At 40.4% G+C, this 26,703-nt stretch overlaps 4 protein-coding genes across 5 annotated transcripts; all 4 read left to right on the forward strand.

Annotated features, from left to right (window-relative positions):
* Positions 1–143: 143 nt before the first annotated feature.
* On the forward strand, positions 144–6,853 carry hibadhb (3-hydroxyisobutyrate dehydrogenase b). The gene is made up of 8 exons (XM_084471638.1): positions 144–230; positions 860–1,020; positions 1,099–1,208; positions 1,300–1,421; positions 3,673–3,806; positions 3,902–3,978; positions 4,088–4,244; positions 4,528–6,853. Exons 1-8 carry the CDS (start codon positions 161–163, stop codon positions 4,684–4,686), a joined length of 990 nt encoding a protein of 329 aa, XP_084327764.1. The 5' UTR covers positions 144–160; the 3' UTR covers positions 4,687–6,853.
* A 1,766-nt stretch (positions 6,854–8,619) lies between these two features.
* On the forward strand, positions 8,620–9,756 carry LOC311352173 (homeobox protein Hox-A13b-like; the record flags this gene model as incomplete). Of its 2 annotated transcripts, none has more annotated exons than XM_084472392.1 (2): positions 8,620–9,261; positions 9,508–9,756. In XM_084472392.1, 2 exons carry the CDS (start codon positions 8,620–8,622, stop codon positions 9,754–9,756), a joined length of 891 nt encoding a protein of 296 aa, XP_084328518.1. The 2 variants fall into 2 exon arrangements, with proteins under 2 accessions (XP_084328518.1, XP_084328519.1); XM_084472393.1 differs by having other exon boundaries at positions 8,620–9,256; positions 9,515–9,756.
* Positions 9,757–18,024: 8,268 nt separating this feature from the next.
* LOC311351351 (homeobox protein Hox-A10b-like) lies at positions 18,025–19,812 on the forward strand (the record flags this gene model as incomplete). Its single annotated transcript, XM_084471471.1, has 2 exons — positions 18,025–18,787; positions 19,245–19,812. The coding sequence occupies 2 exons, from the start codon at positions 18,025–18,027 to the stop codon at positions 19,517–19,519; spliced, it is 1,038 nt and encodes a 345-aa protein (XP_084327597.1). The 3' UTR covers positions 19,520–19,812.
* A 2,084-nt stretch (positions 19,813–21,896) lies between these two features.
* On the forward strand, positions 21,897–23,419 carry hoxa9b (homeobox A9b; the record flags this gene model as incomplete). The annotated part of the gene is made up of 2 exons (XM_084471245.1): positions 21,897–22,422; positions 22,839–23,419. 2 exons carry the CDS (start codon positions 21,897–21,899, stop codon positions 23,075–23,077), a joined length of 765 nt encoding a protein of 254 aa, XP_084327371.1. The 3' UTR covers positions 23,078–23,419.
* Between the last annotated feature and the right edge of the window lie 3,284 nt (positions 23,420–26,703).

Consider the following 26,703-nt stretch of genomic DNA (forward strand, 5'->3'; position numbering starts at 1 on the left):
TTAGTATATATGTAGACAGCAACTTGTCGTAATGTACGGGCCAACCCAGACACGCCCTCTCACCTCATTGGCTCGCTCTGTGGGGGCTGCCGTGCGGTGATTGGTGGGGGTCAGATATATGACCGCCTCTGACGTCACGCTGAGGTCAAGAGGAAGAAGCATGGCGGCCGCTCTGAGAGGGTCGCGGTACCTTGGGGGAAGGTTCACCAAACATGTTGGCTTTGCGTTCGGTAAGGGATGTCAAACCAAGTGTTTTTACAAGTTGCAATGTCTGCACCTATGGAAAATGATAACATCGTCCTTTAAACCTGCTTTTACGTGTGCTTTTTGAACTGATGTAACGAAGTGTATGTTTTTGTACATAATGTACGTTAAGTAACGTTAAAACGTGGCGAAAAGCCTTAACTTCGATAAAGTGGCTCTGGTGATATCAAGTCTAAACCTAAGTTGACCTGTGGGGACTGCATGGCGCGGAGGAGTCATTCCATTCCGTCTCCTGTTGTGGAGTTAGGGTCTTTAACCCTTGGTAGTGGAGGGAACAGGATTAACTCGTTATAGGCCTACAATGTCATTTTATCAGACTTATTTACTGCAAGTAAATAAAGTGGAGGTGTATGATTAGCGTTAGTTGACATTGATCTTGAAGGGCAGGCATCAAGCGTTCAGTAATACGTCAGAAACACGGAAAGACCTTGTACTACATTGATATTAATGGTTATGAACATGTAATGGCGATCTACTGTCAAGGTGGAGAAATTATATTAATTATATAAAAAATATATTTAAAAAAATCAATTATACGTTTTTATCCATATGATGCTGACTACTGCAAACTGTTACTTTTTGTTTGCATGTTAAGTGTCAACGAGATCCATGGCTTCGAAGACACAAGTGGGATTCATTGGACTGGGCAATATGGGAAACCCAATGGCAAAGAACCTGCTGAAACATGGATACCCAGTCATTGCTACAGATGTGTTCCCAGAGTCTTGCAAAGAGTTGCAAGAGCTAGGGGCTCAGGTGAGAACCTTTTAGATGGCTCAAACACTGCATCTGATGTGTGATGGGTCCTCATGACGTGCTCCTGTTTGTTCTTAGATTCTGGATAATCCAGCTGAAGTAGCAGACAAGGCCGACCGCATCATCACCATGCTTCCCTCCAGTCCTAATGTCATCGATGTGTACACTGGGCCCAATGGCATTCTCAAGTACCCCTTTTTTTTATCCTTAATTGAGTTGTGTTAACGTCCAAATGTCACTATTCCATCAGTTGTGTGAGGTTGATGTTTGGCTCAACAGGAAGGTGAAGAAAGGCTCCCTGCTGATCGACTCCAGCACCATCGACCCCGCCGTCTCTAAGGAGATGGCCTCCGCAGCGGAGAAGATGGGGGCTGTTTTTATGGACGCACCAGTTTCAGGAGGTCAATCTTTTTTATTTATTATAAATATTTCTTTGCACACCTAAAGGATTGCATAAATATTAAGTATGCGTTGGTCTGGTTCAAGAGGTTCTTTGAAGATTGCAGAATGGCTCACTAGAGTTCAAGGTCAATTTCTATTCAGCGTACATATTCATTGTTTCATTTAAACAAAAGTTTAAATAACCCTTGAATATTCCTATTCTGAACAAAATGGTTTAACCCTAGAGATTTGTCTCTTAATTATTAATCAAATGAGACGCCTATTAGAATGAATAATTGTTTGTCTGTCTGTTTGTCTGTGCATACATAGCATCAAGCTCTTAAGGAATAATTCACCCTAACATAAAATCCATTTTTGTTCTTACTCTTGAATAGTTCTTTAAGATTCTTTAACATTTAATCATTCATTTTGAATGAATATCTTTTCTAGATAGCTACGATTTCTATTGAACTCAATTCCCAAATGCACTGTTTGAGGGAACATGGATGCCCTTTATTTAAAAAAAAAAAAAAAAAAAAAACATTCATAATGATGAACCCTATCTCCAACCTCTGTACTCTAGTGCTGTAAAGCAACAGTGCTGCGTTGTTTTACAAAGGGGGAGTGCTCCGCCCAACCCACAAAGAGTGTTTTTGACACATGCATGTTTTAATAATGATTAATAATGTCATTTTGGAGTTAATCAATCCTTTTCATCTGTTAATTAACCCCAGTTTCAGCCTTGGCTACCAGTTCTGAAATGAGGAAGGACAAGTTGGTTATGCCAACTTCATTCAGTATAGAGTTTTCTAATAGCACTTTTGTAGAAGGAAAGCTTCTCACACTGTGTGTGAGAAGCTTTGTTTGTTACGGCTTCTCACACTGTGTGTGAGACTGTGTGTGAGAAGCCGTAACAAAGAAAACGGGATCAGAGTTCCGAGTGGAGTTGACATTCATAAACTTGTTTGCAGAGACTTGCAAAATAGTAATTTACACCAGTTTTGTTTTTCGGAAGTTGGGTATTATTTAAGGAAAAGTGACAAAATGGCTTTCAATACAATGATGAAAATAACAGAAGAGATACTCAAATAAAAATATGAAAATATTAAAATGTTAAATTGATGAATGAATGGCCACTGGCAATGCGTAACCCATTTTTGAAGTGTTAAAAATCCAGTTATCCATGACTCATACGTTTTATTAAGCAAACACTCATAAATCAATAGACATTAGCTTTAATTGTGGTAGAAGGGGAATATGAGTGTGACCCCTGACATCTGAAACCTTCCCTTGCTTTGCACGTTTTCAGACCTGGGAGTCCACACAGACTCTCAGAACCTTGCTGCACTGAACTTTGAATCTGTCTATTTTAGGGTGTTTAATAATTTCTCCAAGGATCATTTGGTAATATGAATTTCATTGTAATGCTAAATTACCATTTCTATCCAGTCCGACAGGATATGTGGGGTAATTGGGGCCACATGTGTCTCAATTATTATATGTGGGAGCAAAGACTTGGATAAAATTTCCCTGAGAGTGAAATGTGTTTGCTTTGGGAAAAAATTTAATTGCATTAAATTGAGACGTTTTTGTTGCAGGGAAGGACCACACACATTGTCAGACTTTAGACAAATCCACAACTCTTTCAGAGTTGCTGACTAACTTCATATGCTGCAAGTCACACCACAGTTCATCACAAATATTTGTATTTCTTTAAAAAATGGCTCAACTTAAAATAAAAATGGATTAGATAACCATCTGAATTTGTACTCGAAGCACGAAAACTAACATGGGACCAATAATTGATATTCTTTAAACATATTGTATATGTTAATGTGTCAAGAATTTGTTTGTAAAACAGGCAACAAGTATCTTGTGTTCAAGTTTTAGTTTTATTTATTCATATGAATACTTGGAAAACCTGCGTCCAAAATAGACAAGTGTAAAAATACACCCCTTCTAGTATTGCGCTCCATTAAACTGTTTTTTAATATTTAGGAGCTACACAGATTTACTGAAATCTGTGCTGTGTGTGTGCTTGGCGCTTAAGTGGGAAGAACAGTGAATAGAACAGTAAAGAACAGTAAAGAACAGTGAATAGAACAGTAAAGAACAGTTAATAGAACAATAAAGCAGCTGATGAGTCTCAACCGTAGCATCAGTGGCAGCTACCTTAGCTAGCTAATATAGTATGCTATTATTTTTTTAGTTGAATAAACCCAGAATGTTTGGTGTGATTTTCTCCCAACATCCTGTTTCCCCGTCCCACAGGAGTGGGAGCTGCCAGTTCAGGGAAACTGACTTTTATGGTGGGAGGAGCTGAGGCGGAGTTCACCGCGGCCCAGGAGCTTCTGAACTGCATGGGAGCCAACGTGGTGTACTGCGGTCAGGTCGGCACCGGACAGGTACCAGTCAGCACGGGGGAGAGGATCGGACTGTTCTATGGAAAATGTATGCACCTGTAGATTCACTAACTCGTTATTTGTTGTTGTTGTTGTAGGCTGCTAAGATTTGCAACAACATGCTGTTGGCTATTGGAATGATTGGTACTTCAGAGACCATGAACCTGGGAATCAGGTGGGCTTCACTTCAGAAATATGTCCTGATCAATATGATCCATTTAACCACATATACCACTGGTGACGTGGCCCTTTCTCCAAACCACTCCCAAACAATGTGACCACAGACTAGGCCTTGATCCCAAGCTGCTGGCCCAGATCCTCAACATGAGCTCTGGTCGCTGCTGGTCCAGCGACACCTACAACCCCGTCCCCGGGGTCATGGAGGGCGTCCCGTCGGGGAACCAGTACCAGGGCGGCTTCGGCACCCAGCTGATGGCCAAGGTCCGTTCACTCAACGTCCGCAAAGGAGCAGGATTTCTGTCCGCTTGAATTATCTGGAATTGTTATTTTTATATATATTTTGTTGTGAGCTCTAGTCCAAATTTTAGTCCGAACTCTGCAGAGAAATCTAGCATGAAACTGAGTCTCTTCATGTTTTATTATGATGCCAATTATGAACTGTTGCCCTACATCATCTATGCTCAATAGTTGAATCGAAACGTTGTTTATTTGTCTTTTCTAAATTCTGTTTGCCTTGAAATGTCTCTGTTTCTCCTCCCTCCAGGACCTGGGTCTGGCCCAGAACACGGCCACCAACACCAAGACCCCGGTGCCCCTGGGCTCCTTAGCCCACCAGATCTACCGCATGATGTGCGCACGGGGCTACGCTAGCAAAGATTTCTCCTCGGTCTTCCAGTTCCTTCGCGAGGAGGAGAGCCAGTAAAGGAAGCCAGACTCCAGCCCAGGCCACGGCCCTGAGAGGCCTGGTCCTTCTCTGGAGGACGGGACTGTTTTACCCAAAATACTGTTTCTTCATGTCAAGATGTGAATTGAGAAAGGGGAGATCTCAAACACAACCATGTGAGCCTTCTTCCACGAGAAACACTCCTGCTTTCTTATTTTAAACAGTGGTTTCAGAGGCGCCAGGACGATGTCCAAAGCGTCTGTATTTTAGTCTCAGCAGAAATGACAGCAAAGCTAATGTGACAGCGTTTGTGTGTCTCCAAAATGGAGGAAATGTTGGTGTTGAAAAGAAACTGACAATGTCATTGTAGGTTAGATTTTTTTGTTTATGACTTTGCTCTTTTTCCTATTGTTAATGGGTTTTATTTTCTTTTTTTTTCTTAGTTTAGTTGACATTGGAATGGTTACTTTGAGATTGATTAAGTCATATCGGTGTTCATAATAAAGTTAGATCGCATAAACTTAAACTGGGTCTTGTTGTTTTAAACAAAGGAAACTTTCATTGGTCTGCTAGAACCATCAAAATATTATTGGCCAATCTGACACATGCTCTGTATTGTAGTTGAAATAATTGAACAGGCATTAAAATTAGAGCAATTGCTTCACGTGAAAGTAATTTTTTCAAACAAATACACAATTGTGTTTAAATCTCATGACCCAGATTCTTGTGTGAGAAGGTAGTACAGTCTAACTCTAGTTTGGGATCAACAGAGTAGGTCTAAATCTTATTTTAAAGGTCCCATGATGACATGCTACCAGGTGTGGTGTGATTAGCGTTACAAGCGTTTTTAAAATCTGTCTTATGACATCACGGTGGGCGTGTCCACCTAGATGTGTGACGGCTAGATGAGCAACGTTTGCAACGCCCACCTGTGATGTCATAAGAGACAGATTTTCAAAACTGCTTGTAATCCCACCACACCTGATGGCATGTCATTTAAACTAGGCATGGTTCCACGAAGCTTTGACATTATCGTGTTAAATAACAGCGAATTATCTGTAGGCCAATTAAACAAGACAATCTGTACAGCGGTTAAATACGAATGAATTAGTATGTATCAAGCTATTGGATTTATATTGGGTCACCTTCAGTGGACCAGACCATCACATTGGTGTGTATTAGAGAAAAAACCTGCCACTTAAAAATAACATTGAAAGCTTTATAAAACGTTTCCATTATAGAAAGTGTACATCTTGGGAGAGGGAGCAAGCCCAATCTAAATCCTTCCCTCTGTATTTGTTGTCGGTCTATATAATATATTATAATCAAGTGATTACCTTGCAGAGAGCCGCTGAGGGGCCACGGTGCACATACAGCCCATAACAGCCCATTACCAACTGAGACCGAGAGCTGGCTCATCTGCTTGGATGGTATAAACTCTTTGGGTTTGAAGTAGACTTTTTTTCATAATTGACACTGAACCGCCCCTCTAATTTGAAGTACGTTAGGCCTATGCATAGTTCAGATTCAACTTTGTTTTAAATCAATAATAGCAGGCTGATTCTCTTTCATCTCTGGCTGCTGAACACTCAAGCGCATCACGGCCTAAAAAAACCTCTGAAACGATGCTGCGATAAAAGTCCAGACCCGAACAATTACTGAGCCTGTGAACCATTCATAGGTTTAGTGGGACACTTGGCACTTTTTATTGTAGACATTTCGAATTCGATGAACATCAAATGTTTTACAATTGTAAAAAAACAACAACACGCAAAGGGATCCAACATAGCAGTAGCCTACTTTAACATTGTTCTTCAACACAAATTAGATTGGATCTCAAAGGTTAGAGCAGAGGGACTATTAGAAAACTAGAGGCTGAGTTTCTAACTTCCTAACCGCCATCGAAACAACGTTGTTGTGGTTGTGATTAAACAGGCCTAGCCAGGCCTTCCTGTCTTTGGAACAATCTCGTTTTTTAAATCCATCAGTCGGGCTGTATTAGATGTTAGGATACAGATGAACGAAGTGCCAGATACAAATCCAATGGCAACAATAATCGTGTTTTAGTTCAAACATATTAAACGATGTATTTGTTACTATTTTAATATAATATTAAGGTATTATTAACACTATCCCTCTCCGATTCTCTGTTGATGGTATTTCTGTCTGATGCTCTCAGAATAAAGGTTTACTATCATATATTTGAGATTAATGTTGGTCTTTTTGAGTGGGACTCATATATATCATCATAGCAGAACTTAGTTGAAGTTACAGCACTGATAACGACCTCTTTCAACACACTGAGGCTCTGAGGCGGGAGTGTCCTGGCGTTAGAGTATGGTCCAGGCCCGGAGGGGGTCTCCTGCCCCCGGACAGCCTCCTGGTCCGGCCCAGAGTCAGGGCGGTCTTTCACAAACCAGTCGAATCTCTTCTCTTTGTTTATTTAAAATGTGGGCCATTGCACGTGAAGTCCAACAATATTGTAGGCCTTGGCCTACAAAGCAAGCCAATGAGGGAACTAGGCTATAGGTTATATTTATTTAAATAATCAAGGGATATTATATTTGTTTTTTTGCAAATAATAATATTATTATTTTAAGGTGGTTGCTCGTTCTTTTATTTTTTATTTTTATTTTTTATTTTATTTAAGAAAGTCGAAACACGGCGGAGTTTATAAACGAAGCAGCAGAGATGTCAAGACATTTATAGACAGATGTAGTCTTCTTTAGGCTCGGTTGTTGTATATTGTAATTACATGTCTAGTCTAACATTTTAGTAGTATTTTCAATTAAACTTTCACAAATGGCTATAGGCCTCATCTCAGTGTTTAGTGTTCCTCTCAATTGCATTGCGTTTGTTTTCTAAATAAACGCGCTATATTAACTGACGGGATCCTGATTTCAAACTCTTTGTATTGATGACTTTATTCCATTATTCCTCTGGATTTACGCACAGGCCGCGCGCGCGTTTCGACTCGTTTCGAGAACTCTTTGACGGGTCTGGAGAGCCGCCACCAGACGGCCAGGGTCCATCCTTGACCTTGACCTTGACCTCCAGGTTGTGTCTGCGCTATGGGGGATCGCTGCTGAGTTGGTGGTCGGCTTAAGATATTTCACATTTGTTTGGTTATGTTCTTGATACAATATGTAGATATATAAAATGTCACTATATAGGCCTAATTGCACAATTGATGCTTGCATTATAGATAATTGGCGTAAACGAAAGCTACGCCTTCTTTTGCGGATTTGCGAATTTATTTGTCTCTCTAAACGAACGAACTGAAATTAAACCAAAGGCAAGTTCATTGTGCAACAATTTCACAAATTTCTTGGGAATTATATTATAAATCTGCACTGACTCATTCCACATAAATATATATATATAACTGCAATGATTAAATAGGCCTACACGTCTTTGTAAATTTAACGTTTCGTCTTTTAATTATGAATACTTATATAGGCTACGTAATCATTATTAGATTAGGCTAATGATATTGTAACCTTAGTCAGATCGGAGATATGCCGAAAATAAAAAGAAATATGCTGATATTTCATGGTGCAGAATAGGTCAGAACCTACTTCATTGAAATGAAGATAAATTCATGTATATTATTTCTTTTGTTAACTAAAGAGGCTCCATATTTTAATACCAGCTGTATTGTACTTTTTGCCAACTTAAAATATATTGTATTATGACTCCAACAGGTTGTTGGAGTAGTTGTTTGCTAGTATTTTGGTTTAAAATGAAAGAAACGACCTGAAACATTGAAACAGAGCTCCAGCCTGATCTGCAGGACCTGTGGTCTCGACGTGTAGGCTCTCTTTTGCATATCACGTGCTTGGCCCTGGCCAATAACCTTGCGATCTTAAGGTACCCAGACGAGTTGGTATCGGTTACTCTCACCGATTCCGTATCTCTGTTCAGTCGAGAGTTTTTTGAAAAAGAACTGGGCGTTTAGATGTAGAGCATGCTATGACCGCATCATTACTCCTTCATTCTCGCTGGATCGACCCGGTGATGTTCCTCTACGAGAACGGCATTGATGAAAGAAGTAAAAACATGGATGGATTTGCAGGAGGCAATTTTGCTGCAAACCAGTGTAGGAATTTGTTAGCTCATCCGACCTCGCTGGCTCCGAGCACCACCTACACCTCCAGTGAGGTGCCAGCTTCTGGCATCGGGGAGCCTGTCAAACAATGTAGCCCCTGTTCTGCGACTCAAAGCTCGCCCAACGCATCACTGCCCTATGGATACTTTGGCAACGGCTACTACCCGTGTAGGATGTCACACAGCGGCGTAAAGACCTGTGCGCAGCCCTCCGGCTATGGGGATAAATACATGGATACATCCATCTCTGGCGAGGAGTTTCAGTCGAGGGCAAAAGAATATGCCTTCTATCAAGGCTACTCTTCCGGACCCTACCAGGCCAGCTATCTGGACGTCCCTGTCGTCCCTGCTCTGAGTGCGCCCTCTGAGCCGCGGCACCATGACGCTCTGCTCCCCATGGAGCCCTACCAGCCGTGGGCCCTCGCCAACAGCTGGAATGGGCCGGTCTACTGCACCAAGGACCAGCCACAGTCCAATGCTCTGTGGAAGTCCTCGTTACAAGGTATTGTACATTAACCCATAGCAGTGCATGAATGTTGAAACGCTTGTTTTAACATGCTGGTTATAGGCATGCGACTATTTCTCATGCTGAGGAATTTACAAACTAACCTTTAATGTGATCCGAGATTTTTTCAGTGAAATACAGCCCAGGGAGATATTGTGAATGTATATATGCATTGAAGTATGATAAGCGGGCCAATCACACAAATGTATGAACGTTTCTTTTGAAAGCAGGCCACTGAAGTGTGTTTCTTTGCAGAGCCTTTATCCGGAGGAGATGTGCATTCTGTCCGCCGTGGGAGAAAGAAACGCGTCCCCTACACCAAGGTACAGCTTAAGGAACTGGAACGGGAGTATGCCACCAATAAATTCATCACAAAGGATAAAAGAAGAAGGATATCGGCCCAGACTAATTTGTCAGAGAGACAAGTGACAATATGGTTTCAGAACAGGCGCGTCAAAGAAAAGAAAGTTGTCAACAAATTCAAGAGCACCAGTTAGCTTTGGATATAATCCTAGAGAATAAGGGTAGCTCTGCCCCCCAATGAACTCTGAAAAGTTATAATTTATTACTAAATGAACTGTATCTATGTGACCTAACGGGTTCTGCCGGATAGGCTTTTCTGGGTTCTCCCTTTCCTTGTTGTTTCACTGGAAACACTCGAGTTAGACTCCAGAGGAAATTATTTGCAACAGTCTAACGCGATCTGAGAGAAACGGGGACACACACACACATATATATATATATATATATATATATATATATATATATATATATATATATATATATATAGAAACCTAGGCATTTATATATATATATATATATATATATATATATAAATGCCTAGGTTTCTTTGGGATAATGCCCCTGGGTTAATCTGCGGGCCTCTTTTTTAACTTGTTATTTGGAATTGCTGTAGGCTAGGCTATATCTATTTGTTGTTCACAACGAACGAAAATATAGCTTGGACTCAAAAAAACATAACCAGTAGGCTATTATCAATAATTGGATTAACATGTGATGTGCAAATTTTGGATTGACACAAAAAGATTCCACGGACACCACCGGGCGCTGTCTTGTTGAAGTTCACACGCAGCATATTCAAGTGTGACCCCCCAGTCATTGCTATTTTACAAAATACCTATTTATACATGTACATACTTTCTGAATGTAACGTAGGCCTATATACATTTTGCATTTTCAACTGCAATCGCAGAATATGTCCTAATAAATATTTGAAAGCCGTGATATACATTTTTTGTTGGTTAACATTTTAATTGTGAGACGAGTAGGCTACCAACAATGTGTTTGACTGAATTTCAGTCAGAATGATACTCATCTATTGATCACACTGGCTCTTTAGATCTCATTCAGCTTACTTTGCATAATTCTGTTGGCAAATTTCTCGGAGGATTCATGCAGTCTTCTTATTTTAGAGTTGTTGTTGCCATCTAGCGTCCAAACTGTGCTAGTACATAGGGCTAGTACATAGGGCTAGTACATGGGGCTAGTACATAGGGCTAGTACATAGGGCTAGTACATGGGGCTAGTACATAGGGCTAGTACATAGGGCTAGTACATGGGGCTAGTACATAGGGCTAGTACATAGGGCTAGTACATGGTGCATATTGATTTTTAAAACTGCTAAATGTTGATTGCATGCATGCAATCAACATTTGTATCTTGCATCTTTGCATCTTGCGTGCATTACTTTATACCAATTCAACAAAGCCCAGCAACGCCATGTGATTTATAATAACTTAATGTTCAGTAATGTTAAGTAAAGTAAACAGTAACTCAGCAATTTCTCTAAAAGTTGAAAGAATTGCAAAGACGCTGAGTGTGTGTGTGTGTGTGTGTGTGTGTGTGTGTGTGTGTGTGTGTGTGTGTGTGTGTGTGTGTGTGTGTGTGTGTGTTTGTGCGTATTAATAAGTAGTGATAATAATAATAATAATAATAATAATAATAATAATAATAATACATCATAGACAATTCATACAATTATTCTAATATATTATTTGATCGTATTTAGCTTATTTTTTTTAAATAAACAATAATATAAACCATTTGTTTCACAATTTCAGTTCTCTCGTCTTGGGAAATATTTGAATAATTTGGTGTTAAAATTCAGAAACAATAAACTGTAATGGTGCCAGACTAGAAGATATTACATCTTTTCCGTAATAAATGCATGTTTGGCGATACAATAGCCTACACAAGGAACCCCAATTTAGTCTCATCATCAACGATGTCCCTTATAGGTCAACTGGGGTGAAATTGTAAAACGTGAGATCTAACAAGTATCCTATGTATACTTTGCTAAAGCAATAGTGCAATATAATTAATGTACCATAACGTTGTTGACTTAAAAAAAAAAGAGCCAAATATAACTAGAAACGCCGACGAAAACCACCTCAGCGCTTCTGCATATGCCACAGGCATGAAATGACACGATGTGCTTACGAATAGGTTTATTGGAGCTATGGAACAAACATAGCCTATCGGAATGTTTATCAATGGCTGGACAACAACAACAACAACAACAACAACAACAACAACAACAACAACAACAAGTATATTGATCGGCCCTAATGGGGTAGGGAAAAACTAAATCCATCTATTACAGCACTATTAGACTGAAATATCCCGCATTTAAATTTTCCGATTGTAATTTCCATTTATATATTTTTGTAAGGGTAGCCAAGTTTATGTTTTTTCCGCTGTTTAAAGTCGTCATTTGTGTAAAGCTCCAGCTATAAGGAAACATGTATTCAGGCCTATAGGCTACTTCAATATAATTACGAGGGAGGAGTAGGCTTAGAACTATATTTCGTTGATTCGTCTTGTTTTCAAATGTTGATAGGCCTATCTCTGTATAATATGTCCATGTTTTTTTTTTAAATGTTTTATTGTATTTAATGGAGGAGTGCGTGAGGGCAGTACAATACACACAGAAGGCATTTAGAAAGGCTTCTTCTTATTATTATTATTATTATTATTTTTCAACAAATGATAACCAAATTTTATTTAAAAAAGAAGTTAACCTAAGAACGAGCTGGTTATTTAAGCACCACTTGCTGACCATAATTCACTTCACTTGAACGGGCCCGTTGCAGCCTTACGACCCAGTAGACTGGGCCTTGCTGCTTTGCATGACCTTCCAGATGGTCCGAGGCCAGAGCCTCCAGTCACAGCCAATAGAAGAGTCGGCCAAGGTGGTGTTTTTGTGAAGTCGCTCTCTGTTGCCGTATTGAAACGAATATTTGCGCAGTAAACATGGTCCTGTAGTGTGGTAAAACACGCAGATCAGCATCTATTTATCTCGCAAAAGGCTTTTAGGTGATGCAGGAGTAAGTTGTGCACATAGTCGAAGAAAAGGTTTCAGTTACATTCTATTAGATTTAAGAATATATAAGGGTTCCTAATCTACTAGATTAAAAACAAAGCGATTTATTTCTTATTATGAGACTTTTGTTGTAGTTGTATTATTTATTAAAATACTCGAACAAAAGCAGATATCAAAGAATAATTGTAGCCTATTTGTAAGATTTGTCTAATAAAACTGTGCAGCATATATGTAGACATACATGGACCAAAACATATAATAATATAATATAATCCGATCCAAATAAAAAATCGATTAAAAAAAAGTCGGATTTATGTTATTCTATCCATCTAAAACATTTGCCTTAATGACCAAGAAGTTCATCCATAAGTCGTTATTGTAAAACGCATCGTCTGAGGCGGACGTGTCAGCTGGTGGTCACATGTCCCTCTGATGGAGGGATCTGGATGTGACGCGCACACCTCTGCTCACAGGGACCGAGCGCCCCGCCACGGAGGAGCTCTGCGGGACTGTTACAGGCACGGCCTGCATCACAATATGGTTTTTGAGGAACGGATCTCTGGGTCTAATATGTATTTGCCTAGCTGCACGTATTACGTATCCGGATCCGACTTCTCCAGCCTCCCTCATTATTTAACACAGAGTCAATCTACTTGTCCCGTTACATATTCTTACCCCTCGTCCTCTCTGCCCCAGGTCCCGTCCGTCAGAGATGTAGCTTTCAGGGATTATTGCATTGATCCGTCCAGTAAGTGGCCCCACAGGGAAAGCCTCTCCTCTCACTGCTACACTGAGGACTTCGTGCACAGAGACCCTTCACTGGGAGAGATACTGTTGAAGAGTAACCCTAGCGCAAACCCACCGCCCAACTTCTGTCGCAGTGTCGGAAACGGAGTATTACCACAAGCATTTGATCAGTTTCTGGACAGCGCCTACGGTAATGGGGAAAATACCCCAACAGATCATCCCGAAGACACTGAACTCAGTAGGCCTCCGGCTCCCGGCTCCGACCCATGTCGCGATACGAGGCCGAGGAGCCGGGATGAGGAGAGCTGCAGTCCCGAGTCGTCCCCCGGCCACAATGAGGAGCAGTACAGTAAGAGAAGCAGTAAGTAGTCTGCAGACAACCATTCTCACTGCTGCTCTTAAAGCTTTTATATGCTGTTTTATAAGCGCAAGGTTTATGGAGGGCCTGCAGATTTACTTAACCTTCTTATAAACGACAAGATCACGTGCTTGGGATTGAAATTGGCCGTGAAGACATCAGAAACATTTGTGTCTGTCGTTGAGGAATTACCAAAGTGTCTCTTCTTCTTTACCTGAGCTTCTTTGGTACAATACACAGCGGGTTTGTTTTAATGGACGTCATTATAGACATTTATGATTATATTTCATAATTTCTTGCACCATTTATTGAACCATATATTGAACCTGTTTATATATATATATAGAAAAAAAGAATTACCCATGATATGCTCATTTATATTTGACTGCTTTATATTGGTCACATAGTAAATAATAATTCAAATTAAAATAATAATTATATCGGTAGGTATATATATATATATATATATATATATATATATATATATATATATATATCATGGGTAATTCTTTTTTTCTTTTTCATTCTGGCAAACCCACATGTTGAATTTGTGGGGACAAATATGAGCAGAAATAATTATTTTTAACCATGATTCAGACTGGATGTTTCCAGATTTAGAATAGCATATGGCTGCACACTGTGTCACTGCAAACAACCAGGGTATGACTTTTGGGCGACTTTACGGCTACACACACTTGTTGACCTTCCAAGATCATGTTGATATGTTATAGCATCATGATCTTGTTTATATATCAGACCTAATACTTTACATTTCATCTCGTTTTTCTTGGTGGTACAGGCTCGAGGACGCGCAAGAAGAGATGCCCATACTCAAAGTATCAGATCAGGGAACTAGAGAGGGAGTTTTTCTTCAGCGTGTACATCAACAAAGAAAAACGCGTTCAACTGTCAAGGATGTTGAACCTCACAGATCGCCAGGTGAAAATCTGGTTTCAAAACAGGAGAATGAAAGAGAAGAAGATGAATAGAGATCGCTTACAGTACTACACCCCTATGCTATAAGTGAACAAAGACTGCCGTTGGTATGCGTTTTATATCATGCAGCTATTTCCTCTCATCCTTATTTTCTCTCAGATATTTATCAATGTTATGTGTTGTATTATAATTATATTCACAATAATAATAATAATAATAATAATCAGCCTATTATTATTATTATTATTATTATTATTATTATTATTATATCAGCCTTAGCATAATTTACTATTCACAAAGTATTGTTTGACAAAGCAGAAACTACATTCGTGTAAAGTTTAATCCAGACAAATTATATTTGAATGAGCCGTTGGTACTGAAAGGTATTTTGCACAGCACAGAAAAAGTTCACTTATATGATTTGTGAAAGGCGGCCTGATATAGGCTAAAAAATATTTTTAAATAATGAAGAATGGCCGCTGTAATATAAAACAGGTTTTTAAAAATTATAGAACAACATATTATGTTCTTCATTGTTTTAATAAGTTTCCGTTGAAAATATCCCTCCCAATGTCCAAAGAAGATTGCATGTCTGGTCCAACTAATCCCCACATTGGGACCTTGCTGTTGCTGTTGAGATGCACAGGCCTGGGCATATACACATTGAAGTGTGTAGATATATATCTTTATATCTATCTTATATATATATCTTTATATCTATCTTATCTCATGAACTATGCATTATGTGACACATCAAACGTATGCCTGTTTATGAATGTTGTATGACAGACATTATATGTAAGGTTGCCATTTAAAGGGCTACAGAGGACCATCAGGTGAAATGTTATACTGGTCCCGTTTTTATACGACGGCACGTGAGTCAGCTCACATTCATGATCTGTCGGCCTTCCTGCCTTCATTTCTGGTGGCTTGAAATTTGACCAGGCTTTGTATCCATTACAAAGGAACTCAAGGCGGAGCGGGCAGACTCTATAAACCCTTGCAACCCACCACATACATATTACAACTATTCTCCTGGATTAATGATGCCATTACGTAAATTAAACATTTTAATGTGAATGCCAACCCGCTTGATTTTAGTATAGGCCTACTTCTAAAATACTCGGATATCGGCTTAGGTCTACTCTTTCTATAACTGATTGGATGTCCAACCGGTTGCCTTTTATCAATTTGTATCCGATAAATGAATGCACTGCTTGCATTGATTAATACCCTAGTAGCAGTAACAACGAAGAGCTTCAGCAAAAGGCCTGTGATGCTCTTAGCACGCATCCTCTATGGCTGTGATTGCGTTACATCCTCCCAGTTGCTCCAGCAACTTGGCCATAAAACGCGCATTCGTCTGGAGCATTTGGAGTGAAGAGCAATAAACCGTCTGAGACCAAGGTTATTAACTGTGACTAGGGGCTGAAAACAACGACCGGGTGCACTGAAGGCTTGTGTTCGCGGACCTTCCAGCGTCATTTGTTTCAGCGTCTCACCGCGGATGGAGTATCCAGCCTGCAGACTGCAGGGAGCCCCGTAATATTCTGTCCACTGGGGGGCGCTACTTTGATCAAAGTCATTGCCGTGAATTGAGACTTTTAAGGACCAGCCATATCCAAAAGGGCTACCTGATATTATTTGAATTATGAAGGTAAGCAGGAAGCATAATAATTTAACGTTTCGTTGTGCATATATGCGTGTGTGTGTGTGTGTGTGTGTGTGTGTGTGTGTGTGTGTGTGTGTGTGTGTGTGTGTGTGTGTGTGTGTGTGTGTGTGTGTGTGTGTGTGTGTGTGTGTGTGTGTGTGTGTGTGCGTGCGTGCGTGCGTGTGCGTGTGCGTGTGTGTGTGTGTGTATTTTGCTTACTTTATGACAAATAAACAACGTAAACTAACTTTCCTAGCTTCTTGGACTACATTAAGGGCTAGTTGACTATGGTTTCTGAAATTATTATTCAGCATTGAAATGGCGGTAATGGTTTTATTGATTGTAATGACAATGGGATAAAGCAGATCATTTGATTGTATTTTACTCATGATATACAATTGATCATGTATCCGGCGCTTTGAAGTGCCTTGGCCTACTGCGACGTGTTGCAACTAACATTATAAGATCTTTAAGGTCAGATCTAAGATCTACGGTCTTATCCTGGCGCTCTTTGTTGTATACGGGGAATGGGTTAACCTAGTAAGTGTTAGTGCTTGGCACTTTACTGTAGCGAAAGCGATATATTGTTTCTCTTTCTTCTGACAGATGTAGGCCTACTACGACGCTTTGGATAAGCGTCTGTTAAAGCCGTAAATGTAAATGTAGGCTAATCTTTAAAGATAGGGCTATTTTAAAAAGCCCTCATTTCTAAATAACAATACAGCCTATATATATATATTGGTTTGTATTGTAGGTAGGCATTCATGTATTTAAGGCAACAACTAAAATCTAGACCTTGGTCTTCAGGCCCAGATCGTCCATCTCTGAACACAGCGGGGTTGAAGATGAAGAGCACCGACCATACAGGCTGCATATTTACTTCAAGACCATTTCTACTCGGCATTGTATCTAATCCTCTTAGGCAGTTTATTATAGATTATAACGCAGCTAAAAAGCAAAACATAATACAACAATTTAATGCTAAGACACAAGTATCATCCTACTTAGACAAGAGAAATAACAATAGATAGATAGGATAGATAGATAGATAGATAGATAGATAGATAGACACACAGATAGGCTTACGTGGTCATTGTCTTCTATTATGCGGTATTTGTTATTTGCAGCAATCCACCGGCTATCTGCCGTGAGCCATGGTGTCATGCAGCGCATTAAGCGCATTAAGCGCATCTAAAGCAGAGTTTATAGGCAGAAAACAATAGACGGACATCACAATGATTCTTAAAGAAAATGGTTCAAATCGTATCATTGATAATAAACTCAGACCTGCAGTGAAATTGTAACATTTAATGATGTTTTTGAAAGCATTAAGCCTATTATAATGGTCTTCAGTCTACCTTTTATTTGCCGACAAGTGTAACAGTCCCATATGTAATCCAAGGCTCTTGCACCAGTTGAAGCTCTCTTATAGTGACCCGGAGGGCCTTAACGCTGAGCTGTGGTTCTCTGTGAAGGTGAACATTGTGCAGAACAATCACGTGTAAACCGACTTCTTGCTGCACTTGAGTTATGAGGAACGGAGAAACACTGCGTTTAATTCTTCAACTATTAACATTTGGAGATATTGATGCACCACACAGGCTACAACTCTGACACAGTCCAACGCTTGTGATGGGAGGAGTCTGTCGTCATCTGCAGTTTTAATTGGCTGGAGGCTAAAGTGAGACGCACGAGTATCTCTAATTATATTCACCATGTTAGCACAAGAAATGTCAGCCAGAAAGGGCTTCCTTCATCCTCCGCCAAATTACTCTACAACAATGACATGCCCCAACAACCAAGCTGGAAATTCATTTTTTGTGGACTCTCTGATCAACGTAAGAGGAGACGGGTACTACCCGGGCAGCGGGCTGTATTTGCCCCCGGGGTCGGAGTATTCCTATGGACTGTCCACCGGCTCTTGTTTTCCGGGTATTGCTAAACGCAATGAACCAGGTTCTCAAACCTCGAGTCCTCTTTTTGGTCCATATGTTCAGGGAATGGACGCCTGGTTGGAGACGTCCAGGTCTGGTGAGCCTCCCAGGATCCACGACCCAACGAACTGCTCATTTGCTCGACTCTCTCCGACGATAAAAGAGGAAAACTCCTATTGCGTTTATGAATCGGATAAGTGTCCTAAAGGAGCCGCGGCAGAGGACGCCTCCAGCCCCAGGAGAGCGTCGGGACCATGCCCCGGGACTAACAGCCCGGTGCCGTTCCCTGGGTACTTTCGCCTCTCTCAAACGTACACATCTCCAAAGCTGTATCACGACGATCAGCCAAATTTTACTTTGCAACGACATCCCCGCTTCGACGCTTCACAAGCAGCAGTCCGTTCGGACGAGTCGGTCCCCGCAGGCGGTCCCTGCGCCCGGGAGAGAGAAGAGGCGCCGTGCGCCCCCGCTAGAGACGATGAGAGCCTCTCCCCCGAGAGCCGCTCCTCCCCTGAGCCCCCAGAGACCTGTACAGAAAGCACAGACAACACCAGCAAAGGTGAACGGTCCACAGATTGTAGATTGGTTTTAATCTGATGCCAAGGTGAATAGTCCAGTCTAAGGTTGATCTGCACCGCTGCTAAAGGATATTCGGTAACACCCATTTATGCATTTGGTTAAGCCTGATATATTACAACACCACAGTGTAGTTTAGAGAAGCAATCGGTGCTTATTGACAGTGTCAATTAAGTATAATAACAACTGTCCAAAAGCTGTGTCTGATTTCTCGGTCAAAGACATAATATTGTCTTGGTTAAACGTTCAATGTTTTAATGCTCGAACCAGTGTCGCCCTATTTTGCTCCTCTGAACCTCAATCGTGTAAACTTTAGTGGGACGATTGGTTCTATATCCATGCTCCATGCTGTTATGTAAAGATTCGGACAAATTTGGCCTTCGGAATAGAAATCATTGTTGTGTTGATGTTTAATGTCTCTGGTTTTATTTTCCTTGTAGGAGATGGGACGATTGGAAACACAGCTAATTGGCTGACAGCTAAAAGTGGCCGAAAGAAGCGTTGCCCCTATACCAAGCACCAGACTCTTGAGCTCGAGAAGGAGTTCCTCTTTAACATGTATTTGACTCGGGAGCGACGCCTTGAAATCAGCCGCAGTGTGCACCTCACTGACAGGCAAGTCAAGATATGGTTCCAAAACAGGAGGATGAAACTAAAGAAAATGAGCCGGGAAAATAGAATCAGAGATCTCTCAAACAACTACAATTTTTCCTGAGAGTGTGATATCTTTTGCACCCTCCTCCATCCACGAAGTGGATGCCTGTATATCCTCAGCTGAAGAATGTCCAATTGGAATTAGGAGCCCATCACTTATTTATTATTGTTCTTTTGAAACGGTATTTCCACTTTATTTTATTTGTGGAGGTTATGTCGTATTTATAAACAATTATATGTTAATCCACAATGGGAAATATTCCGTGTGGTATATGTCAGAGTTCCAGGCTTGTATTGTATCGTCTGTGAGCCTTTGGGTGTCGGAGCGCTGATTCTGCTCATTAGTTTCTATGTTTTCCGCCCACGGGTCTGCATCAGGAACTCAGGAACCAGAGTCTCATGCACATGCTGCTCTAACTAATAAAAGAATCCCCTGGAGTTGTAGACGTCTGACTGTATACATGTTACAATCCATTTATTTATGACAATAAGTGCAAAATATTATTGCACTTTTGCTGCAATACTCTACTTTGTGAAAAGGGTTTACAAGAGGACCAATATGCGTCAGTTAGTTTAGCTCGGCGCGGTAAGGATACGAGCTGCTGATTATCTCTGTTCAATAATACAAGAGTTTAATACTAAAACGTCACACTATACAATAATACAAGAATTTAATACTAAAACGTCACACTAGCTGTAAGCTAAATGGTAAAATATTGAGATATTGTAGCCTCTTTATTTGCAGCAGTTCACCAGAGTTGTGATTGTGGGAGAATTTAATCGGATGAAAAATGGATGGATTTGTTCTGCTGAATTTCCCTCAAAGGTATTTAGAGACGATACAAATTCAACTGGAGTATGACTGGAGGAATGTTTTTGGACTTGTATAAATATTAATATCAAATATTAATTTGGCATATTTTAGAAAAGGTCAGATTCTGACGTTTACCTATTAGGCCTACATTGTTAATTGTATGTTTACATTGAAGGAAAAGTGGGCTGTTGAGTGGTTTAGGTAGTCTCATGTTGTTGGGCTATTTCTGTTTCTCCCACAACACCAAACTGCCTTGATTACCACAGTAAGACTCGTCGACGACACAAAACTCAAATGCGTCGCATTTCCTCACTTCCTCTACAGTAGACAACAGACCCCGGACCAAGCCACCTTACAGTGGATCTGCTCAACAACATCTTCGGACATTATTGTCGATGCATATGCCATTGATAACCTACATTGATGTCTATAGAAACAATGCAATAATTATAAAAAGCATTATGTTGAATGTGTATATGTTTATCTATTCCGTAAATGGATGGATTACTGTGCGGTTGTCACAATAGCCCAGACAGGCACACAGCAGGTAGGCTACTAGTTGGTATGGTCCAGACGGGACAGGGACACACAAGGCCTCGGTTAGGATAATCGGTACAGGACGAGATGGTATTTTCCAGGCGGAGAGGACAGACAAGGCCTCGGTTAGGATCATAGGTAGAGGACGAGATGGTATGTTCCAGACGGAGGGGACAGACAAGGCCTCGGTTATGACCATTGCAGTCTGCGTTCCCATGCACAGCTTCTGAAGGCCGGATGCGTCCGCTGGCTGCAGAGAATGGACACAAAGGACGGGCTTTATTGGTGTTATTAAGCTAAGACAGCTAGGTTGTAACCCAAAAGAAAAACAGCCAAATTGCCCATGATAAAAAGGAACTGTTATAGCGCCCAAATAACTTTCCGTTTTGGACTGCCTTAAGAGTAGACCGAGACCATAGAGCGGCTATTACACCCAATGTCCATCTTTTGGTCCAAACATTGAATATGTGGACAAAGATTTACAACAACACTGCTACTAAGGAATCCTTTAACCTTCTCAACTTTTGAAAACCTTGCCCAACAAATTTTCCTTAAACGACAGCTGGGTAGTTCAGTAAAAAGTAATATAATATTGACTAATATTGACTTATAGACTATTATCACCTGGCCTTTACCAAAGCAGATCGACTCCATTATATTACTTGTTTTGAGTGAAGAACTGTCGATTAAATAACATACATTTGCAAATTAACCTATTCAAATCAATGTAGTAATATCTCTAATAACCGATAGTTCAATACCTACAATTTCACGGTGTTAAAATCCATTTGTAGGCTACAATGTTACAACACAGAGAGGATCATGACGCAAATGATACAGTTTATTGGTTATAAAACGAAGTATCCTTCCAATAAAGGCGTATGGTTTAGCTATTTAAATATGATCGGGGAAGGCTGGCCGTGGTTCAGCTGATTTATCCTCTGTGTTGTGTCCCACGGTCACGTGTCCGCGCGTCCTATCCCGTCCATGGCGAGGTTCATCCTCCCGCCCGGCTCCTGCACACAGGAGGCTACAATGAGGCAGCTTTTTAAAAAATTGTAAGGGATTGAAACGTTGTGGTGTTGTCATGTCGACATTGGGTACGAGCTATTATGTGGACTCGCGGATCCACCCCGAGCAGGAGGAGATGGCCCCCATGTATTCGTCTGTGGTCGGGGTGGAACAGGCGGGACAGACGATGCTCGGTGAATATGGCGGACAAGAAACCTTTCCTTTCCAGGCAAAATCTTCTATTTTTGGAGGATCTTGGAATCCTATCTCGAGCCACCCTTCGACCACGACCAACCCGACATACATGCATCATCATTACACAGCGGGGGAATCCGATGGCATGTTTGCGCGCACTTGGGCGTTGGATCCAGTTTCTGCATCTATGTGTTTAAATGGTTTACCATCTACGACCATGCATTATGATATCAAATCCGAGCCTTTATTCGGCGGTGGTGACTGCACGACTTTGGAGAGTTGTACACCTCGTGTGTCGAGCAGTGGGAAGGCGCCGTCCATCCCGGAGATGGCCGGTGGTCCTCCTCCTCTGAAGCCCGTCGAGGAGAGCACGTCGGCAGAAGAAAGAAACACAGTCACAGACGCAAGTAAATTATGTTTTTTTATTGGGAATGTTTAATGCACACATTTCGAATCATTCTAGCGTTATATCAATGCGAGTTTGCAGTCGTATTCGTGTTCATGGAGGTAGACACGGTTACGCACGAAATGCAATTTTTGCAATCCCCCATAAGCTGTAGGTGTCCAGTCCACCACAAGGCCGCCTGCACCGGGGCTCTGCTGCCGGGGACCTGGCCTAGGGGCTACGGCCTAGGGGCTATTTCTTAATACAATTTCTTTAACATTTCAGAAAGAAATGTTAACCAAACCCTTTATTTAGTAGGGGATTTGGCGTGAAATAATGCATGTAGTAAAATTGATCAATAAATGTAAATAGCTATGTTATTTGTAGGCTAATAAAAACGCTGAAAGCTTGTCTCTCTGATGTGACCCTCTACTCTAGACGACCCCTCATCAAACTGGCTTCACGCCAAATCCACCAGGAAAAAACGGTGTCCATATACCAAATATCAGATTCTGGAATTGGAAAAGGAATTTCTGTTTAACATGTACCTCCCACGGGATCGTAGATATGAAGTTGCAAGACAGTTGAATTTGACCGAGAGACAGGTCAAAATCTGGTTTCAGAATCGCAGGATGAAGATGAAGAAAGGCAGCAAAGACCAGCGGAGAGACAATTAAATATGATGATCATCTGGAGTTGGGATTACAAAAGAGTAACATTACTATTTAATTTCCTTGAAATTGTATATGTTGTTGAAACGTCTGTGCGGTTTTAAAATAGGCCTAAATAGTTTCTATGGTGTTTAATGTTTGATATTATTAGAGGTTATTGTACCTCAAGATGTAGATGTTGAAACTAACTGGTCCATTTTAATAATTATTTCCTGCATGAAATTTAGCTTATAGCATACGTTCAATTGTTGTTGTGATGTTATTGCATTGAATATATGAATGTATTTTAACTAAGTACTAATTTATTATTGCATTTCCAATTCTTAATTTTTAATTTCAAGTTTATTTGCATTTGTAAAAATTGAACAACACTGTGCACACTTAAAATACCTCGTCGTAAAGTCTTACCAATAAATAAAACAGTTTGTATGACCGAAATCTGTACAAACTATTTCTTATAGGCTAATTATATTTTTTATATCTCTTTGAGAAAACACCACATTTAGGATCATGACATTAGGATATAACTTGAACGAACAAAACATATACAAAATAATCTTAATATATGATAGTATAGCCTAATGAGCCTAATGAGGGATATACTTAATCAAACAAGCAAATAAATATACTACATGAGTTACAATAATGTGGGCATCAAACACCATTGGGTGGTTTAATATGTGACCTTGGGCTGCGTCAATGATGACTATTTATTCTGTGAAACATTTATTAGGGATTTGATATCCTCGACGGCCATGCACACAATCGTTTCCACTAGGTAGTATACAGCGCTCAATAAAACAGCATAACATTTTTTAGTAATGCTGGAAACACAGGGGAGTTCAGGGCCATATAGGTGAATGTCCATGCTCTTATACTGCCTGTTTGCATGGCTCTTCTCAATTGTAAACACAACAATCTGCTCCTGACGGCCAGCCCGTTCAAGGATTCCATTATGCCTTAGAGCACAACCCCAGCTTTATAAGGTGTGAAGACGGTAATGGAGTAGAGCTGTCTTATACTATACGGCCTGGTGCTGTATAGGCAGAGGAAAGTTGGAGGTTCAGAGAGAAATAGGGCGGCAGATGGGTCTGTTTCGGAAGGTCTAAACCCAGGAAGCACCATAAAACTCGATAGGCATGTCATGCTGTCTGGGTTCTTTTTCTTTTAATTACTTTACAACAGTTCACCAGCAATTCCTCTGCCGCCGTGCTCAGACTGAGACCTCCTCCAATACAACCAAACACGAACCCAATGAGCCTCGATCATTTAGATAGAGGTGGAGATGGATGATTCTAAAAGTACTTATGGTAGTATCACTAATTTATATAAGTTATATCACTAATACAACTGCTACTGATCTACGATTAACAATAATAAGCATGATCAGGCCTAATCAGATAATTCGTTTAGAATTACTAATTCATTATTTATAAATTAGGTATCATTTTTGTGAGTTATGGAGAAATTTCTGGGTCCATCTCAATCCATCTTTGTTTGTGGTTGGGGTTTGTGTGTTGCAACCTTCTACTGAGGTGTCGTGCTGTTGTTCTGATGTAACCAGCAGGTGGAGGCAGTGTGTCACCCGATAAACAAAGAAAGAATATCATTCATTTTGTGTTAACATGGCTGCCGGCTTGGGGTGTCGTACGCCTAGTGTCGTTTCCAAACATTGACGATTGTTTGTGAACCACATTTTGAACAGTTTACTTAAAATAACCAAAGCAGGATTTTTTTTTGTTTTGAATAATAAGTTGTAGAGAGAAAGACTTTATTAATGCCAGAACGGAAATACTGGTGTTATTGCTGCAAAACAAAAACGTTCAATCAGTATTGAATAATAATAGGAATAACTACAATATATAGGCCTATATACACTTGTATAAACAATACATTTCACAAAAAACAATGTGCTTTCGTGGACACTACATGACACACCACTACAAAATTATACATTGTGACTCAGAATCCTATTCCCTATTCAAAGACAATAAACTGAACTCTGAACATTCCTGAGCAGAACAAGTGGTAGTCACTGTTATCCTTGCTAAGCAAAAAAATTATATCAAATCAACATTTATACAACGTTTGTACAACATTAAAACATATAATTAAGGTGCATTGTATCTGTAAGTGGCATCTAGCAGTGAGGTTGGAAATTGCAACTAACTGACAACCACCCCATTCTGGGCTACTTTAGAAACCTGGCTGCATTTCAGGCTCCGTGGAAGCCTGCAGTGTTGGATAACAATTCCGTTTTTTATGGGATTATACACTGTTTAAAATATACATATTTATATGATATTCCAGTTTTGGAAGTCCGTTCAGCTCGATGTCACTAAATTCTACAGACTACACCTTTAAAATTGATGTTTAAAGTATGCTAAGCATATAAACATATACAATATTAATACCTAATATGTAATGCAAGGCTTATATCAACATTGATACAACATACAACACACCAACATCGATATCAAACATATGGTCTTACTAGCATTGATACAATATTAAAATGTGAGGCAGTGATGCAATGTACAATGTATGTTGTACGCCCTTGCACTTAAAAATAAGAAGAAAAAAAGCGTCTGCTAAATGCCCTAAATGTAAATTTAAGTATATCCACATTGGAACAATGTTAAATGGGCATTCCAACATTGAAACATTGTAATGCAATGCATATATCAATATTGAAACAATGTTGTAACATATGAGCTAACTAGGATTGATACAATGTCGACATATATCAACTTTGATACCATCTGCTGAGGAATTGAGCATTTGGTCATTTAAATAATGGGCCTTCATTCAAGTATTGGTATATGTAATAGTATCCCTTCTCTACCATCATGATGTAGTTTATCAGTCAGCCAGTTGCAGATACATTAACACAATGCGCCTTTCTGAATTTCCACCTTGTTGCAATGTCAGAGTGGATAGGTTCCATGGTGTCTCTGGTTGAACCAGTGTCAGAGTGGATAGGTTCCATGGTGTCTCTGGTTCAACCAGTGTCAGAGTGGATAGGTTCCATGGTGTCTCTGGTTGAACCAGTGTCAGAGTGGATAGGTTCCATGGTGTCTCTGGTTCAACCAGTGTCAGAGTGGATAGGTTCCATGGTGTCTCTGGTTGAACCAGTGTCAGAGTGGATAGGTTCCATGGTGTCTCTGGTTCAACCAGTGTCAGAGTGGATAGGTTCCATGGTGTCTCTGGTTGAACCAGTGTCAGAGTGGATAGGTTCCATGGTGTCTCTGGTTGAACCAGTGTCAGAGTGGATAGGTTCCATGGTGTCTCTGGTTGAACCAGTGTCAGAGTGGATAGGTTCCATGGTGTCTCTGGTTGAACCAGTGTCAGAGTGGATAGGTTCCATGGTAAGTTCCTGCATGTTTTTTGCTGCCTTTCATGACCTCTCTCCTATACATCACCCCCTGTGACACGCTCAGTGACAGAGGGCATTAGGGAAAACTCTGGTGGGGAAGTGAGGGGCCTTGCTAATGGACACCTGGTCACTCACTCACACTGAGAGCCATTAGATATCCCATGTTCCCATATATAAGAAGTTCAAAGCAGACAAGGGCAGTGGTTGGATATACTCTGTGGTTAGATATGCTGTTTTTGTGTTAATAATCATCATT

This window comes from Micromesistius poutassou (assembly GCF_964030765.1).
Source record: "Micromesistius poutassou genome assembly, chromosome: 8".
Classification (NCBI taxonomy): Eukaryota; Metazoa; Chordata; class Actinopteri; order Gadiformes; family Gadidae; genus Micromesistius; species Micromesistius poutassou.

Coding starts and splice junctions, on each gene's coding strand:
- hibadhb (XM_084471638.1), top strand. CDS start 161: ATGGCGGCCGCTCTGAGAGGGTCGCGGTACCTTGGGGGAAGGTTCACC. Junction 231..859: donor ACATGTTGGCTTTGCGTTCG/GTAAGGGATGTC, acceptor TTGCATGTTAAG/TGTCAACGAGATCCATGGCT. Junction 3,807..3,901: donor GTCAGGTCGGCACCGGACAG/GTACCAGTCAGC, acceptor TTGTTGTTGTAG/GCTGCTAAGATTTGCAACAA.